Source organism: Malurus melanocephalus, unplaced genomic scaffold, assembly GCF_030028575.1.
Source record: "Malurus melanocephalus ecotype Western Australia unplaced genomic scaffold, MMel_1.1 scaffold_620, whole genome shotgun sequence".
Lineage (NCBI taxonomy): Eukaryota > Metazoa > Chordata > Aves > Passeriformes > Maluridae > Malurus > Malurus melanocephalus.
The window spans coordinates 351945-367557 of NW_026623852.1; the positions used below are offsets into that span (position 1 = coordinate 351945).

Sequence of the window (15613 nt, forward strand, 5' to 3'; positions counted from 1 at the left end):
GGATGGCACTGCCCTAAGGGACACAGGGGATGGCACTGCCCTAAGGGACAGAGGGGATGGCACTGCCCTAAGGGACAGAGGGGATGGCACTGCCCCATGGGGACAGAGGGGATGGCACTGCCCCATGGGGACAGAGGGGATGGCACTGCCCTAAGGGACACAGGGGATGGCACTGCCCAGCCTGGGGCTGCACCCTGGAGTTCATTTTCCTCCTCTCTCAGGTCCTTCATGAGCTTTTACAGTCACTGAACACACAACTTTCCAGCTCAGCACGCTCAGTAACTCTTTGTGTCTTCCCTTCTAACACAGTTTTGCATTATTTATTGCCCCATTCTTATCTCTTACCTTTATTTATTTTATTTTTTTATTTCAAGTCCCATTAACTCAGTGTCAAATATTCCATAAACTTGCAAATTCCAGCAGCAGCAGGATCAAACCATGATTTAAAAGCAAAGTGCACAGTGAWGTGCACAAATGATGGAGGGTCAGGAACAAAACGTTCCAGATTAACTGTTTCCCCCTGAGTGCTGCTCCAGGGACTGGCAGGGATTTTGCCATTTCCAGCCAAATGCAAACTGCTAAGGATGGCTACAATTAGACACAACATTTCCTACTTTCCTGTAAGACACAAAAGCTCTCTTCCAGCAAGGATGGAAGARGAGAGCCAACAGCACTCACAATTTAACACAATTCTCGTTGCATAATGCTCATTAATATCCCTCTAATTTGGCTTTCCAAGAGRGCAGGCACAACTCTCATATCTAAAGCACTGCAAAGCTTTCCCTCCTCAGAGCAGAAAGAATATAAAAATATATTTATATATATATATATATAATATTTATATATATATATTTTATATAAATATAAAAAATGCATTCTTCTCCTGAGCTGTGATCCAGCCTGAACCTTCACAACCACAGGATTGTGACCCCTGGAATTTGGGAGGACTTTATGGGGCTTTTTGCAGGGAATACTCAAACAGAACTTATCAAAGAAATATCTTCTTGTAGAAACCACTTGAAAAATTGAATATTCCACAAACAAACAAACAAACAAAACCACGCCTGAATTGCAAGAGTTTTTCAATCAAAAAAAACCCCTTCAAAACCAACCAAAAGGATTGACCTTCCTGCAACACAACTTGATAGGATGCATTAATCACACACTCCACAAAGTAAATAAATAAGGTRCGTTTTCAACTTTGCAAAATTATCAAATGGTCTATTCTAATAGGGTTTTTTAATCTTGAATCGGATAAAACTCTGAGGGAATAATTTTCTGAGAATCATTTTCCACAGCACCCATGAATATGTAACAGCAAAGCCCTAACACAGGGAAAATATGCTGAAATGAAAGTTTCCAGTATTTAAATATGGGAAGTGYTCCCTCTCTCCCCTTTCTCATTTAACTTCCCTGAGACTTCAATCTGAACACTTGACTTAATTTTAGTCATTAATTTCTCTGACTGAGCAATATCTTGCATCTAAAAATACTTTACAGAAATGACAGAAAATGTGTCATCTGAAACTCGAGCTCACTCTCTTTTGGTAGCTCTAATTTGGGTGAAACCAGTGCTTGTTCAGGTGTCACTGGAAGGGAAATGAGCCCCATCCAGGGATCCCTGGAAGGGTTCAGGGATGGATCAGGGATGGATCCTTCACCCCAGGGAACAGCTCAAACATTCAGCAAGGCTGACACCTAGGATGAGATCCCTGAACTGCACAGCTCCAAACAGCAATCTGAGCAAAAATTATCAGGGGAAAAGYCAAGGGAACAGACAGAGCCAGCCTGGAGTGGAAAATAAACCCAATCCTAAAAGGGCAGAGGGTCTGGGGTGTTCTCACCTGGGGATTTGAGAACAGCAGACCTGTCTCCTGATGGATGATTATTGCTGCATTGCCAGGAATGTTCCTTGCCAGCACTGGGACCTCCATATCCATTGCCTAGAGGAATAGAAAAAATAATAATTTATAAGAATTCGTGGATTTTGAGGTGTTAACAACATCAATTTTAATAGGAAAAGTAGAAACAAACAACAGCCTAAACTGCTTTCCCACCTCTCCAGTTTTTAAATTTAAAAATACCATGTCTAAGGTGATCTAAACAGAACTCCTTTGAAATATTTGTTTGTATTTCTGTTATTCTGTAACTCTGAATGCCAGGGTTTATTCACTCACTGCTTTTGAAAAGGATTGATTGAAGCAGAGCACTAAGTTTATATTTAATTTTCTGTAATTTCYCAACTCTGAAGGGAAGGACATTTGTTCTGTCTCCCAGACTTGCAGGGCAGGAGCTGCTACACAAGAAAACCTTCAAGGCCCCAAAATGCAGAGGTACCAGTGAATTATAGCTGCTGAAGACAGAGCAGATGGCCAAATCCTTTGGATGCAGCATTGCCTYGATAGCACTGGCCTCAACCAAATGGATTGGGCTGTAAATAATTACTGCACAAAGTGGCTTTGGATTTAATTTAGATACTTAGTCTATTTTTAAGCAGTAAAAAGAATCATTTGCATTGTTGAGAATATGTATAATTTACTGACCTGTGCTCCAGGAATAATAGCACAAASCAACATTGCAGGCCATTGGCCATCTGTTTTGTTCCATTATTGGGACTGCAGATGTGTTTTAGTGCTCTTGCAGAAGGATTCAGGGTGTAAATTGAAGCTGTGGGAGCATCTTCCCCACTCAGCATCCCTGCCCAGCAGCACCAGGCTTGGACAGCAAATACAGCCTTCATTTACTCCTTTATTTTCTGCACTGTCCCTCATTTTCTTCCCTCTAACCCATGCATCTTTTGGGTGGCACTCAGTTTCACTGCTTTACCACATCCCCTTCACCTTTAGTTTTTATTTTCATAATTTGTTATGGCTTTTATTCCAAACTGCTGAGCCTGTGCTTCACTTGTTGGCCAAGACTGGATTTTACCTTACAGCACAACAGAGTCTGTCCAAATTCCTTTTCTGCAATGTTTTGGGCTTTTTAATTGGCTTCTTTTTAGGAAAAGCCCAACAATCCAATGATTTTGACCACAGTTGGGATATTCTTGAGAGCACAGAAGAARTTAAATAGTGCTGGAGCCCAAACCTTGTTCTTTGCAGGAATCCAGGAACACAAACTTCCATCACGTGCCCAGGAATGTGCACAACTCCTGAGCTCTTGGAGGAGCTGTGCATTTTTAATGTTTGCTATAATGTTTGTTTTCTCTTCCTCAGACACCAAACAGAAAGCAGATCAGTTGCTGTAAAACCTCAGCCATATCAGAACCATCTGACACAGTAATTAATTATGGCTTCCAGCCCTGTCCTACCTTTAGGCAGGTTGAAATAGAAGTGATTATATATTTATCTCATTTATCCATTATATATTTATCTCATTTATCYATWATATATTTATCTCATTTATCYATTATATATTTATCTCATTYTWAACACTGTTTACAGATTCATGACCTTGCTCGGTGTTGCACTCTGAAGACCATGAGAGCTGCATTTCCAAACTGGAGCCTGCTGTCTCAGCCTGGACCAGCAGATTTCCATGCACATTTTTCTGCCTCATTTTTTAGCAGAGTCTGAGCTCCTGCAGGTTCCATGTCCCTGTGTGTCACTGGGACACTGCTCCTGTGGGTTCTGTGTCCCTGTGTGTCCCTGTGTGTCACAGGGACACTGCTGCTGTGGGTTCTGTGTCCCTGTGTGTCACAGGGACACTGCTCCTGTGGGTTCTGTGTCCCTGTGTGTCACTGGGACACTGCTCCCAGGTGCTGTCCCTGCTTTGCTCTGTTCCTGCCTCACCCCAACACTCTGGAAATGAATTTGGGGGATTTTTACTCAACTATTCCACGATCAGCCCTGAGGGGACGTGGAGCTGGTGAGGAGGAGGTGACACAACTCCATCCCAGCACACAAATCACCTCATCTGGCACTCCTGTCACTGTCACCAGCTGCTGCCACCTCTGAGCTGCCATTTGGGGATTTGGCAAAGACACATTTGCTGCCTCTCCAGCACCTGACCTTCCCAATTCTCACCATGCTCACTGAGCTTTTACTTTCTGAGGACTTTCAGATGTGTGGAAATGCTGGAAATGCAACTCCTTAGAAGCAGAAATGTTCATAACACGAATCTGAGACCACAATGAGCCAACATTCAGCACCCACCAACATAAATGGAACAGAAAAGGCATTTGCCCACAGAACTTCCACCTCCAGTACACTTATTTTTTTTTTCTGAGAAAGCATTTAAAACTAAGCAGTGCCCTASTCTGACAGCTATGAAATAAAACTGGTTATTAATTTTCAATACTGATGGCAAAAGAATTAACTGAGCGTGTCATTCATTCATTAATCATTTCAGAATTAAATAACCAAATACAGCTCTTAGATTGCTTTTTGAAAGGGTGCAAAAATAAATGAAAGTCCATTCTAGCAACATTAGAAGGAAGTGGGTGTTGAATCCAAGCAATGTGACAACCCCAGTAAATCAGAATGATTTCTSCAGCTCAGGTCTGTATTGTTAATTTATCAGGATTGATAAAATTACATTCTGTCCTTTAAAAATAAATAGACAAATTGTAAAAAACTGCCAGTGCAAGGGAAGAAAAACTTAATTGCTAACACTTGCAAAAAAGAAATATTTTAGTTTTGTCTTCACTGGGGAGTGAAGTAGGGACATTAATGTTGATAATGTGTTGATTAGCACATTTCCAGGGGTCAAAGGTGATGTCAGATTCACTGAACCCTCCCAAAAAGGTGGAATTACCTCCAGGATGGCAGCAGACATCCCCTCTGAGATGGAGCTGTTGAYCACAGCAAAGCATCTCCTGAGAGCAGCGTGGAGCTCAGCCTGGGGCAGCTCGGGCAGCAAATGCACTCCAGGAGCCCTGAAAGCACAAACAGGGGAGAGTCAGCATGACAAAAACCAGGAAAACACCCCAGAAAAGGATAAAATTGCTTTCTGGGAGGGGCAGGCATGGAACAGGCTCCAGAGAAACTGGGGGTGCACAAACCAGGCTGGGTTGGGGATGTTCCCATGGCAGGGAGGGTGGAACTGGGTGATCCCACATCTATTCCATGATTCCATGGATAATAAACATAAATCAGAGCAAATCAGATGTGATTTAACACAAAACATGAACATAGTGGTCATTGTAAAAGTTCAAATGTTTGGAACACCTGGTCTGAGGTTCCATGCCAGATAAATCCCACAAGTCTGTCAGTCCCACAGGAACTGGGCATGGATATTCATTGGGATAGAGAGGATTCAGCAGATAGAAGATTTAACATCAACTCCTCACCTTTTCACCTTCTCCTTAACTTCACTGGTAAAAAGAGGATCAACCTGYAAAGGAGCACACACACAGGTCAGGGGCAGCACTGCAGCGTGTCTGAACACACCCAGAGGAGAAAAATCAGGTTTAGCACATTTTTTAACTACAATATTTAAATGCTGAGCTTTAAAATTGTACCACAGATCTGCTGCTCAGTGGTTTTGTTTAAAATGCTGGTGACAACTGGTGTGAGAGWGAGGGGCAGGCACAGGGGACAGCAGTGACCCAGGACAGGTTTAAAATTTAGGTTTAAAATTCTGTCCCAATCACCCAGAGTGCTAAGAGCAAAGAGTTTGAGGAATCTGCAAAGATTTCCAGTGTGGACAGGGAGGATTTGCTGAGTTCCTCCCTCGGGTTCTGAGGTTTTGGCAGCACCACTGTGAAGGGAATCCCTGTGACCCCACATGACAGTGTTTGTCTGATGGAACAATGTTCTGTGCTCTCTACATGGTTAAAAACCATAAAATGAACTCTGAGAGGTTCAGCAGAACCTGCTCTGAACACTTTAAACAAAAATTCAAACTTTTGTCGCCTTAACTTTTTCTAAGGTTTCATAAGCTCCTATTCTTGGCATATGGAGCTGCTGAAAATTAGCTGTTGTTCCCAATTTCATTATAGAAATGAACAAAAGGCAGACTGGAAGTGGAGACAAACGCTGAAWATTTTACATAACACAGGCCCCAATCCTGCCCCATTACCTCAATTGCCCCATTTGAGACAATCCTGCATAGAAAATAATATATAATCTCATGGCAGCAAATATATAATCTTATGGGAGCAAAGCAGAAAATAGAGTGTGGGCCTTTGTTCTYTCTCCTCTTAATTAATATAATCTTACTGTATGGGCTTTTAATATTCACAATAAAAATTACATGCTTCATAGATGGTGGCACTGATTTTCTGAAGATTTTKGTGGTTTGAGAAGCAACATGAATAAGAAAAGCACAGCTAAATACTGATAGAGCTGAGATGTGGTTTTTTCCTTTAGCAATATTTTAGTTCTATGAGAGAAAAATGCTCTAAAATGTTTTAAGGAGGTTCAGCCCTTGATCCAGCCTGTGCAYTGCCACGGGGTTATTTCTGGTCTGTAAAGATGTTAGCTTATGAAAAAGTGAAGCAAATTTAAAATGTTTCAAATCCTCACTGGAGGCTGCAAGTGCATCCTCTGCTTGCAAAGCACAGCTTTCATGAYACCTGAGCTGCCTTCCACACCAGTTCACCCCCAAATCATTCTGTGTATTTGGAGAGAAAAACAGATAAAAACTTATAAATGGCTTTAACAATGAAATCCTAAATCCCAAAATTTGCAAAAAAAAGTGCCTTTTCCACCTTCTGCGTGGAGAACTCTGATTTCCTCCTCCAAAGCCCTGCACCTGCTTTGGGAACTTTGGAGAGAACAATCAGGACAGAGATACCAATTGAAGATAATTCTGAGATGAGGACACATAAAAATCTCAATTTATGCCAGGCTTTAGTGAGCTGAGATTCTGAATTTACAAAATTGAGAGGTTTCCTCTGTCAGCCCAAGCTCTGTCCTTGCTGCTGGTGTCAGACAGAACCTGAACGTCATTTTGCACCTGCTGACAACTGTTAATTGTGAATTGTGTGTGAATTGAGACTCCAGAAATGGCATCAAAGTCCAGGTGGAATGGAACAAATCCTCCATGTGAACAAAAGATGTCAGAATAGGGATAAGAGCACCTAAATCACCTTCATAATGTTAAAAACCCTCATTAGCAATGCCTGTGGAAAGCAGTTCTTCCAGATGGCAAATGCTGCCTTTCAAAATATTCCATAGGCCCATTTTGAAGTTTTTCCTGTTGAAACAGGCCTTTCTAATATTTTGTTTGCATTTTTAGCAGTTTGTGAGTGTCTAAAATCCCAAAGGTGTAATGACAGTGCTGAGTGAGGARTCCTTTACTGACAGCAGAACTCTGGAATCACCTCCCCTTCCTCAATTCAGATGTGTTTGAACAGCCTTTAGAACTTCCAGGTTGCACCTCATGTCCTTAACAAAAATCCTCTGCCTTAGCTTCTGTTTGGAACAGATCTGTGCTATCTGCAGGTAAATGGAACCATTTAAAGATAAAAATTACAACAGCAACTTACTGCAGGCCCAATGATGCCCAGATGGACACTGGGATCCTTCCTGTGCCAGTCTGAAACAGAGGAGGAACTTTTTTATTAATCAAAAACATTATTTTTTTAAATCAATGTGAATAGCTCAATGATTGAAGAATTAGACAAATATTGTATTGCTCTTTAACAGACCAAATGTGCACCAGATCCCTCACTTTACTCCTCAGAACTCCAAAATTACATATCTGAAATTCAGTATTTAGCCTTTCTGCTCCACACAATCTCTTCTGACTCGAGGGTGATTTAACTAAGCCCAGACATTAATTTTGAATCACTCCAGAGGACAATGCTCTGTGCAATGCTGTGACTGCCACCACGCCAGAATCACTCCAATATTTTCCTGTAAAGGAGCACRGGGAAGTGACTGCAGCCATTGCAGTGATTACTCAATTATGGGAGTAATTAATGAGAAATCTGCTGCTCTTTGAGCACCAGAATACAACCAGGTGGCTCACTACAAACTCAGCATCACAAGGTTTAAAGGGTTAGAAAAGCCACAAGGTTTAAAGGGTTAGAAAAGCCACAAGGTTTAAAGGGTTAAAAAGGGTTTCCAAGTTAGAAAAGTGAACAGTGCAGCCTGAATTTCCAACCTGGAATACTCAAACCTTTTACAGACACAAACAGAACCTGACAAAACTCTCCCCTGTGTGACTGTGAGGAAATCTCAGCCTGGTTTGAGCACTGAGCCTGAACAATGGGGGGTAAAATTCACTTCCAATTTCAATAGCATTAATTAGCACAAATGCAAATCAATGTAACAGCCACAGAAAAAAAGTTATTTTGAAGGAGGTGATCTTTTCTTTTGTCTTCCATCAATATTGCATGTAACAGCAAAACAGTTTTCTCAGCAAGGAAAAGCATCAGATATTGCTTTGATTTGAAGGCTCTGTTATTCCCAGCAGGATGGGGAAGATGTGGCAAAGACAGAATGTGGTGAGCACTTCAATGGTTACATAACAATTCCCTTTTTCAAATGTAAATACACCATGACGTTCTCTGCAATGAATAAAACAGCTCATGCCAAACTCATAAACATTAAAGGAAGGCACTGAGTGACAGAACAAGAATATTCAAATAGCCACGACTTACCTGAGAAAACTTCCACTAAATACAGAGGGTCCTTGACTCTTCGAAGTCCACACACCAGAAGAAACAGATGCAAATTGTCTGTGTCTGTGGGAATGTCTGAGAAATTAAATAAATAAAATTAATTAGAGAAATAAAATTAATTCATTAATGCAGATAAAAAAGGTGAACACTCCAAACTGTTCCATGAATGAGCAACTACAGTGGGAAAAGCATTGAAGGGTGGATTGTGAAAAATTATCACAGAACAAAAACCCAAATAATTGCTGAAGCATCAGCAAAGAAATTGTTTTCCTAAGAAAGGCAGGAATAGGTACAAGTGTTATCTAAAGAGATTTTGGAAGTGTAGATTTGTTTAACTCCATCCCTCCAGGTACTAGCAGGAAAAAAAACCAAAAAAAACCAGCAGTCACAGCTGCACAATAAAAATAAATGTATTCCTGCAAATCTTTAATCTCACTGAGAGCTGCAGGCCTCGAGTGAGTAATACCAAGCATTAGTTTGCTGAGAGGTAAAGAAGGAGATTTAAAAATTAATTTTCCAACCCCTGATTTCAGGTTCACTGTTGTGTTCCACAGACCTTCAGAGAACAACACCAAATCCACATTATTGGGGCTTATTCACCCATTTTTGGCTTTGTTCTGGAACAAAATCCAAGCCCTGATGAGATGGTGAGGGGAAATAACCTTATTTTCTTTTCTGGACGCTTTGAATCACAGCAGGTCTTTTACTCCTCTTGAAAATATTTCATTTTTCCATCTCCTGAGCACATGGAAGTATTGACTGCTCTGCTAGAGCAGGAGACCCACAGGTTTATTGCTGAGATTTCAGTCCCTAGGATGGTGATTTTATTTCCTTGAGTGTGAAAGAGAGAAATTTGTCCAAGCCTGGCAGGAACCTTTGATACTCTAAATCTTTCAATTCGCAGTTTTTGTTAAGTTTATCTCTCTGCACACTGGAGGAACATCATCCATCAGCTCTTGCAGGCTCCTGGCAGATCCAGTTTGGGTTTGTGCTGTTTCCTGAGCCATCTGTACAACCCCAGGAACCCAAATTTGCAGCTGCAGGGGAGCCCCAGGGCAGCATCAGCACCTTCCCAGACTGTGACTGTGACTGGTGGCACTGGTGGCACTGGTGTGACAGTTCTGAGCCCAACCAGCCCTTATTTCAGAATTTACAGATCCCTAACACTTATCCCTGTGCCTTTTCACTTCCCAAAGCAGTTTGTTTTTTACAGATTAGGGGGAATGCAGGCAATAACTTTATCCAAAGTGTTTTTTTTCTGCTGTTCACACCCAACAGTGAATAATTGCTGATGTGTCTGTGAAGACAAGAGAAGTTCAATGAACCTGGAAACTTCCAGGGACAGGCTGCTAATCCAGAAAAATCAGGCTGCAAAACTCTCAATCAATCCTTTCTTCCCCTGTTCCTCATTATTTCTAACAGATCAGACAACAGCAAAGCTCTGTGGTTTCAGATCAGTTTGGGAACACAATTTATTGCTGCTATAATATAATTTTACCATGGCCAGCTGTATGAGTGCACAAACCTGCACAATTTTCTTAGTGGGTCTTTCTTCYCAGCACAGCTTTAGGAAAACATAAAACCTCTGTAAAGCCCTGCCTATGTCAGGCCAGGTTATGTAAACGTCTCAAGCTCTGAAAATAGCTGTGTTGTGAAGCAGAAATTACACAGGAGGAGAACAATCCTACCACAAAAGCATATTGCATATTCTATTTGCCCCTGCAACAAGCACATGATCCTGAAAGCAATCTGAAATGTTGGGTAAATGAAGATTTGTGAGTTTATTGGTGCAGACTTCTTTGTTATCTGCATTTTCTCATCAGATGATCCCTGATGTTTGTTGGGGTCTGGTCCCTGATGTTTATTGGGGTCTGCACCCCACGAGCCTCAGCCCCACTGCCCTGATATCAAAAGGGGATTTTCATCCTAAATGTTTGCTGGGGATCCCACAATCCTCAGCCCCACTGCCCTGATATCAAAAGGGGATTTTCATCCTAAATGTTTGCTGGGGATCCCACGAGCCTCAGCCCCACTGCACTGATACCAAACAGAGATTTTCATCCTAAATGTTTGTTGGGGTCTGCACTCCAGGAACCTCAGCCCCACTGCACTGATATCAAAAGGGGATTTTCATCCTAAATGTTTGCTGGGGATCCCACGAGCCTCAGCCCCACTGCACTGATATCAAAAGGAGTTTTTCATCCTGGAATGATGGCTCTGAGCCTGTCTGTGATCTCAGGGAGCTCTGCCCAGCTTTGAGCTGAGCTCTTGGACCAGGCCAGGCTCAGCTTTGTCACTGACTGATGTGGCAGTGCATTCCCAGCACAAGGCTGAACTCTCTGCCTCTCTCAGGGTTCCAATTCTGCTCCTTGATGCAGATCCCTGCCAGGAAGGCACAGGGACACACTGAGATCATCTGCTCTGATCTGCACACCCACACACAGCAAATCTCCCTGAAACAGCCCCAGTCCCAAACAGGTGCAAATGTTGTCCTTCCCCTGAATTCTGTGCTCAAACCTGCCTCAGCCCTCTGTTTAACTGCTGCTGCTCAGTCTCTCATCCACAGAGGACAAACTGTGAAGCTGACTGGTACCCAGAATGCAAATTAACTTTAAAAGCCCTTTTTTTTTTTTTTTGGTAGATTTAGGCAGTAAATGTTGACTAGCCAGCCTGTGAAAATGCTGCAGCTGGGAGATAGCAATAACACTGCACCATCACCTCTGCAACTCTCAATCTGCTGCTCAGACTGTGAAAAAAACACCAATTCCATCATTTTTGTACCGAGATTGTACTGCAGCCATAAGAACACAACAGAAACCTTTCAGAGCACTGCTCCCACCTGCAGCAGGCAATTTCTATTTACATCAAATGGAATGCACAAAAAGCTGGGGCTCCTCAAGGTTTGGTTTAGCACCACTCAAATTTGGGGGCTGGAAATCTCCGACCATAAAATTCATTTGGTGCACTCTGCCACTCACTTAAAACCACCATTAAATTCATTTTGAAGCCATTACACCAATTTCAAGAAGCTGTTTATATATTGGTGCCACATCTACCATGAGCAATGTTTCCTATGACTGAAAAAAAAAAAATCAGTACAAAGAATATTCATAAGAAATCTGTTCTATGGAAAAAAAGTCTGGAAGTGTTGTGAAGAGCCTGTTTCATTTTAAAGATTGTTTTGTTTTAAAGAGTAATTTGTCCTGAACATCAAGGGTGTTGAACAGTGATGCCTCGAATGAATTCAGTGTGCTGTTTGTTTGCATTCTGCCCTGGGAAATCTGAATTTCACCAAAGTTCAGGGGTTCTTCTGAAGGTACAGGCAAGACTTATCTGGAGAAATATTACCTCCCTCCAAAAAAAAAATCATTAAACACCTTCAGATATGAGAAATCTGCTGCTCTTTGAGCACCAGAATACAAGGAGGTGGCTCACTACAAATGCCATTTGTTCCTCAGCATCACAACATTTAAAGGGTTAGAAAAGTCACAAGGTTTAAAGGGTTAAAAAGGGTTTCAAAGTTAGAAAAGTGAACAGCCTAAATTTGCAGCCTGGAACACTCAAACCTTTTACAGACACAAACAGAACCTGACAAAACTCTCCCCTGTGTGACTGCGAGGAAATCTCAGCCTGGTTTGATCAGAGCATCATGAAAAAAAAAGTATTGAAAAAAACCCCAAAATTGGCATGAGCTGAAGGAGACTGGACAGCTTTATCTGCACAAAAACTCAGAATCTCCCCAGGTAACTTCACTGTGCAATTCCACAGCAGCCAAAACACATCGTTCTGAGCTAAACTGCTCCTGCTTTGGATCATTCTCTGCTCAGTGCTCTGAGTTCAGCAGAGTTTCCAACACTTTGAAACTGCAAATGCCTGCAAAGCCAATTCAGTGGGAGCTCCTAATTAGTCCCTGGAAAGCACAAAGGGACAGCAAAACTGCCTCCATGTGTAACACTGACAAAAGTGGAAATGGTGGCTGCCACCAGAGATGGACACAGGCACAGGGCTGAGCAGAGAAACGAGATGAAACAGCCAGAAAAACAATCCTGAATAATCTGATGCCACTTTCCAAGTTATTATTTAATAAGGCACAGATGTTAGAGTCGCATTTGAGTTTGCTTTTAACAGACATTATGAATTATTTTGCACTTCTGCATTAGCACACATTAGGCAAAAAACTGTCTCTAATATATTAGAAATTCACTTTAGGGGGAGCTTCCCCCTCCTCAAGCTGTTGACTGCTCATTTAATCATGAAATGGTCAGACAAGAGATCAAATCAACACTAAGGCTGTGCTAGCAAGTGACAAATCATTTCACTTCAGAAAATTATTAATCTTAGTGGCACCGTGCTTGTGTGCAGTGATTTAGTGAGAACAAAATAACCTCACGGTGCTCAATTTAAAATTGACACTGGCTTTGACTAATGGCACACATTTCCTGATGTGATAATGCCATTGACTGGTGAGGATTCATTTGTAACACGGGGAACAGCTGTACTATCACAGATCACACTGATGAATATTATATTGGAACATTTTTGCTGGGGTAAAAGGCCTATMAATCATTCTTTTGGGGGAAGATGRAGCGATTTGAGCATTGCCAAGATCRGGTGACTTGGAATGAGGTCACCTGCCATGGATGTGGGAGAGCAGAGATGGGCTCAGAGCAAAATAAAACATCCCCAGGTTTTCTGTTTTTCAGTAGCTCTGCACCCAAAAAGCACAGCAGGCTCAGGAATTGGCCAAACCACTGAACACCCACTGGAATCACTTCTGCTGCCCTGGGCACACCTCAAACCTGGCACTCCACCAGCCACAGTAACCCCATTGATTTCTGCCATTTTTCATACATTTTGTTAAACTCTAAGTTTCTTTCAYCCTTCACACCTCTTAGGAATAAATRCAGTAAACACAGGAAAAAAAGAAATAGAGTTTTACCTGCATTCTGTAGAAATGTGTACCAGTCAAAGGTTTCACTGGGTGTAGTTTTAATTCCTGTGAGGGAAAAAAAAGAGAATCCTGTGTTTAATTTTCTCTGGAGGGCTGAGCTGTGGTCCTTGAGGGGTTTTTGTAGTGAAAGAGCCATAATTCAGCCAAACACACCCAATTCCATGCACAGTGCTCCCATCTCCAGCTTTCCACACCCCAGGCTGCCTGGGCATCCCTCCCACAGAAATTCTGTAAAATCACACAGAGTTTGAGCCTGTGCAGCAGCAAAACCATGCTGAATTTGGCCTTTTAAAAATATCCATGAGAATAAAAAATATCCATGAGAATGTTATCTGAGGGAGCACATCATTCCAAAACACACCCAGAGCCCTGAACATAAACGGAATTAAATTTATACACAAATTAAATATTAATTCCGATCCTGAATATGAATGTATTTGTTTTGCCTTACGTTAAAGATTAATTATTTTAATAATGAAACTGTTTTATTAATTTATTTAATCTCTTAGTTAAGTATTACTCACAAGAGGCTTAAATGTAGACTAAATATGAGCTAAGCAGACTTCAGAATGAGTTATTTCAACAGGGCAGTTCTGAAAAGAATGTTCTTTCTTTGAAAGTGAAACGCACAAAATGGAATGAGCTGTGGAATCCACAGTTATTTTTCAATCAATCAAATTAAGATCTTTAGTAATCACACCCAAAGCACTGAGCTGAGTGTTCCCTGAGTGATGGAGCCAGGGTGAGGAATTTGCTTGGGTTGGGAATTCAGTTTAGGGGATTTAAAGGAATTTGGGGTTTCAGAAAATCCTTATTCAGCATCCACATTCTGTAGGCTTTGGGGAAATCTCGGTGTTGCCTTCTGTGTCACCCAACCCTTCAGATTCCTGCTGGAAGGAACCCGGGAAAACTTCTGAAAAAGCCCCAAATGAGTGAAAAATGTTGGCTGAGAGACTGAAATAGTGCCTCAATTAATGCCAGTGGCAAAAATCCCAACTGCAGGGGAGCAGGAGCTCAAACCCCATCCCACTGCAGCAAAATGTGTCGGGGCAGAGAAGGCAGAGACACAAACACCCAGCACCAGCACATGAATCACAGAAATTGAATTTCCTCATCACTATTTCAAAGCTCTCACCTTGACTCTGGACATATATTTTCTTCCTGGAATCTGGCTTTAAAGAGAAGGAGAAGAAAAATAACTTTCATAGTTTAACACAAAATACCTGTTCTATATTAAAAAAAAAAAATAAAATTAAAGTAACAAAACACACATCAGTGTGGTTTTCTTTTCACCATTAAAAATCAAACTATCAGAGAGATACATGAAGTAACACCAAAAGCCAATGGTCAGCAATGTCATTTACATTTACTGTGACCATTTACAGTATCAATGAACCCATTTTGTAATTAACACAATTACCAAGTCGGTACAAATGTATTTTTTAGTTTGTCTCTGTATCCTATTTTCCTGGAATAGAAGCAGTTTGCAACTATTTAATTGAAAATCAGCTCTAGTTCCCAAAAAACTGTTGGCCTTAAAAGACCAGTTTGAAAAACCAGTGTATTTATCCATAATTAAATTTATAAACATATCAGTTTCAGTAACTGCTGTCAAATATACAGAGTTGCCTAAACAAGAAAAATGGCAACTGGTAGTCATTGCAGAACATTTACAAATAAAAATTGCAAAGTAAATTATTTTAAAATAGCTGCAGTAAAAGAAGTAATTACTACACTTCCAAAATCACTCCTGAAGTGCTACTCTGCTAGTTATTTAATTTAGGTGATTAAAGAAGCAATTTCCTATTTCAATAGCTTTCTGTAACTCCAACTGTGAATTTGTGGAATATATTTTTCTTTAATGAAAAGAGAATTATTTGAGAAACAAGCTCCTAAGCAAACAATTCCTGAAACAATCAGCTCAGGAAATAGGAAGCCAGAGAAGTGATTTTTTTTTTTTTAAATTACAGACATTTTGGTTTTCCCTGTTGCTCCTATGTGGCTGCCCCTCAGTCCAGGCACTGCAGTTACTAAAAATGAACTGGGAAAAGAAATTGAAAGAAAAAAAGTTTAAAAAGTCATCTCCAAGC

At 41.1% G+C, this 15613-nt stretch overlaps 1 protein-coding gene across 1 annotated transcript in view; it reads right to left on the reverse strand.

The window, feature by feature from the left end:
- Positions 1 to 14722, reverse strand: part of GLT1D1 (glycosyltransferase 1 domain containing 1) — a gene marked incomplete at its 5' end in the record, with an annotated part of 20194 nt that extends 5472 nt beyond the window's left edge. The window contains 7 exons of the mRNA XM_057383287.1: positions 1845 to 1943; positions 4756 to 4876; positions 5291 to 5334; positions 7433 to 7482; positions 8552 to 8647; positions 13512 to 13568; positions 14659 to 14722. Of these exons, the coding sequence (XP_057239270.1) occupies positions 1845 to 1943; positions 4756 to 4876; positions 5291 to 5334; positions 7433 to 7482; positions 8552 to 8647; positions 13512 to 13568; positions 14659 to 14722 (531 nt within the window). The remainder of the gene's footprint in view (positions 1 to 1844; positions 1944 to 4755; positions 4877 to 5290; positions 5335 to 7432; positions 7483 to 8551; positions 8648 to 13511; positions 13569 to 14658) is intronic.
- Between the last annotated feature and the right edge of the window lie 891 nt (positions 14723 to 15613).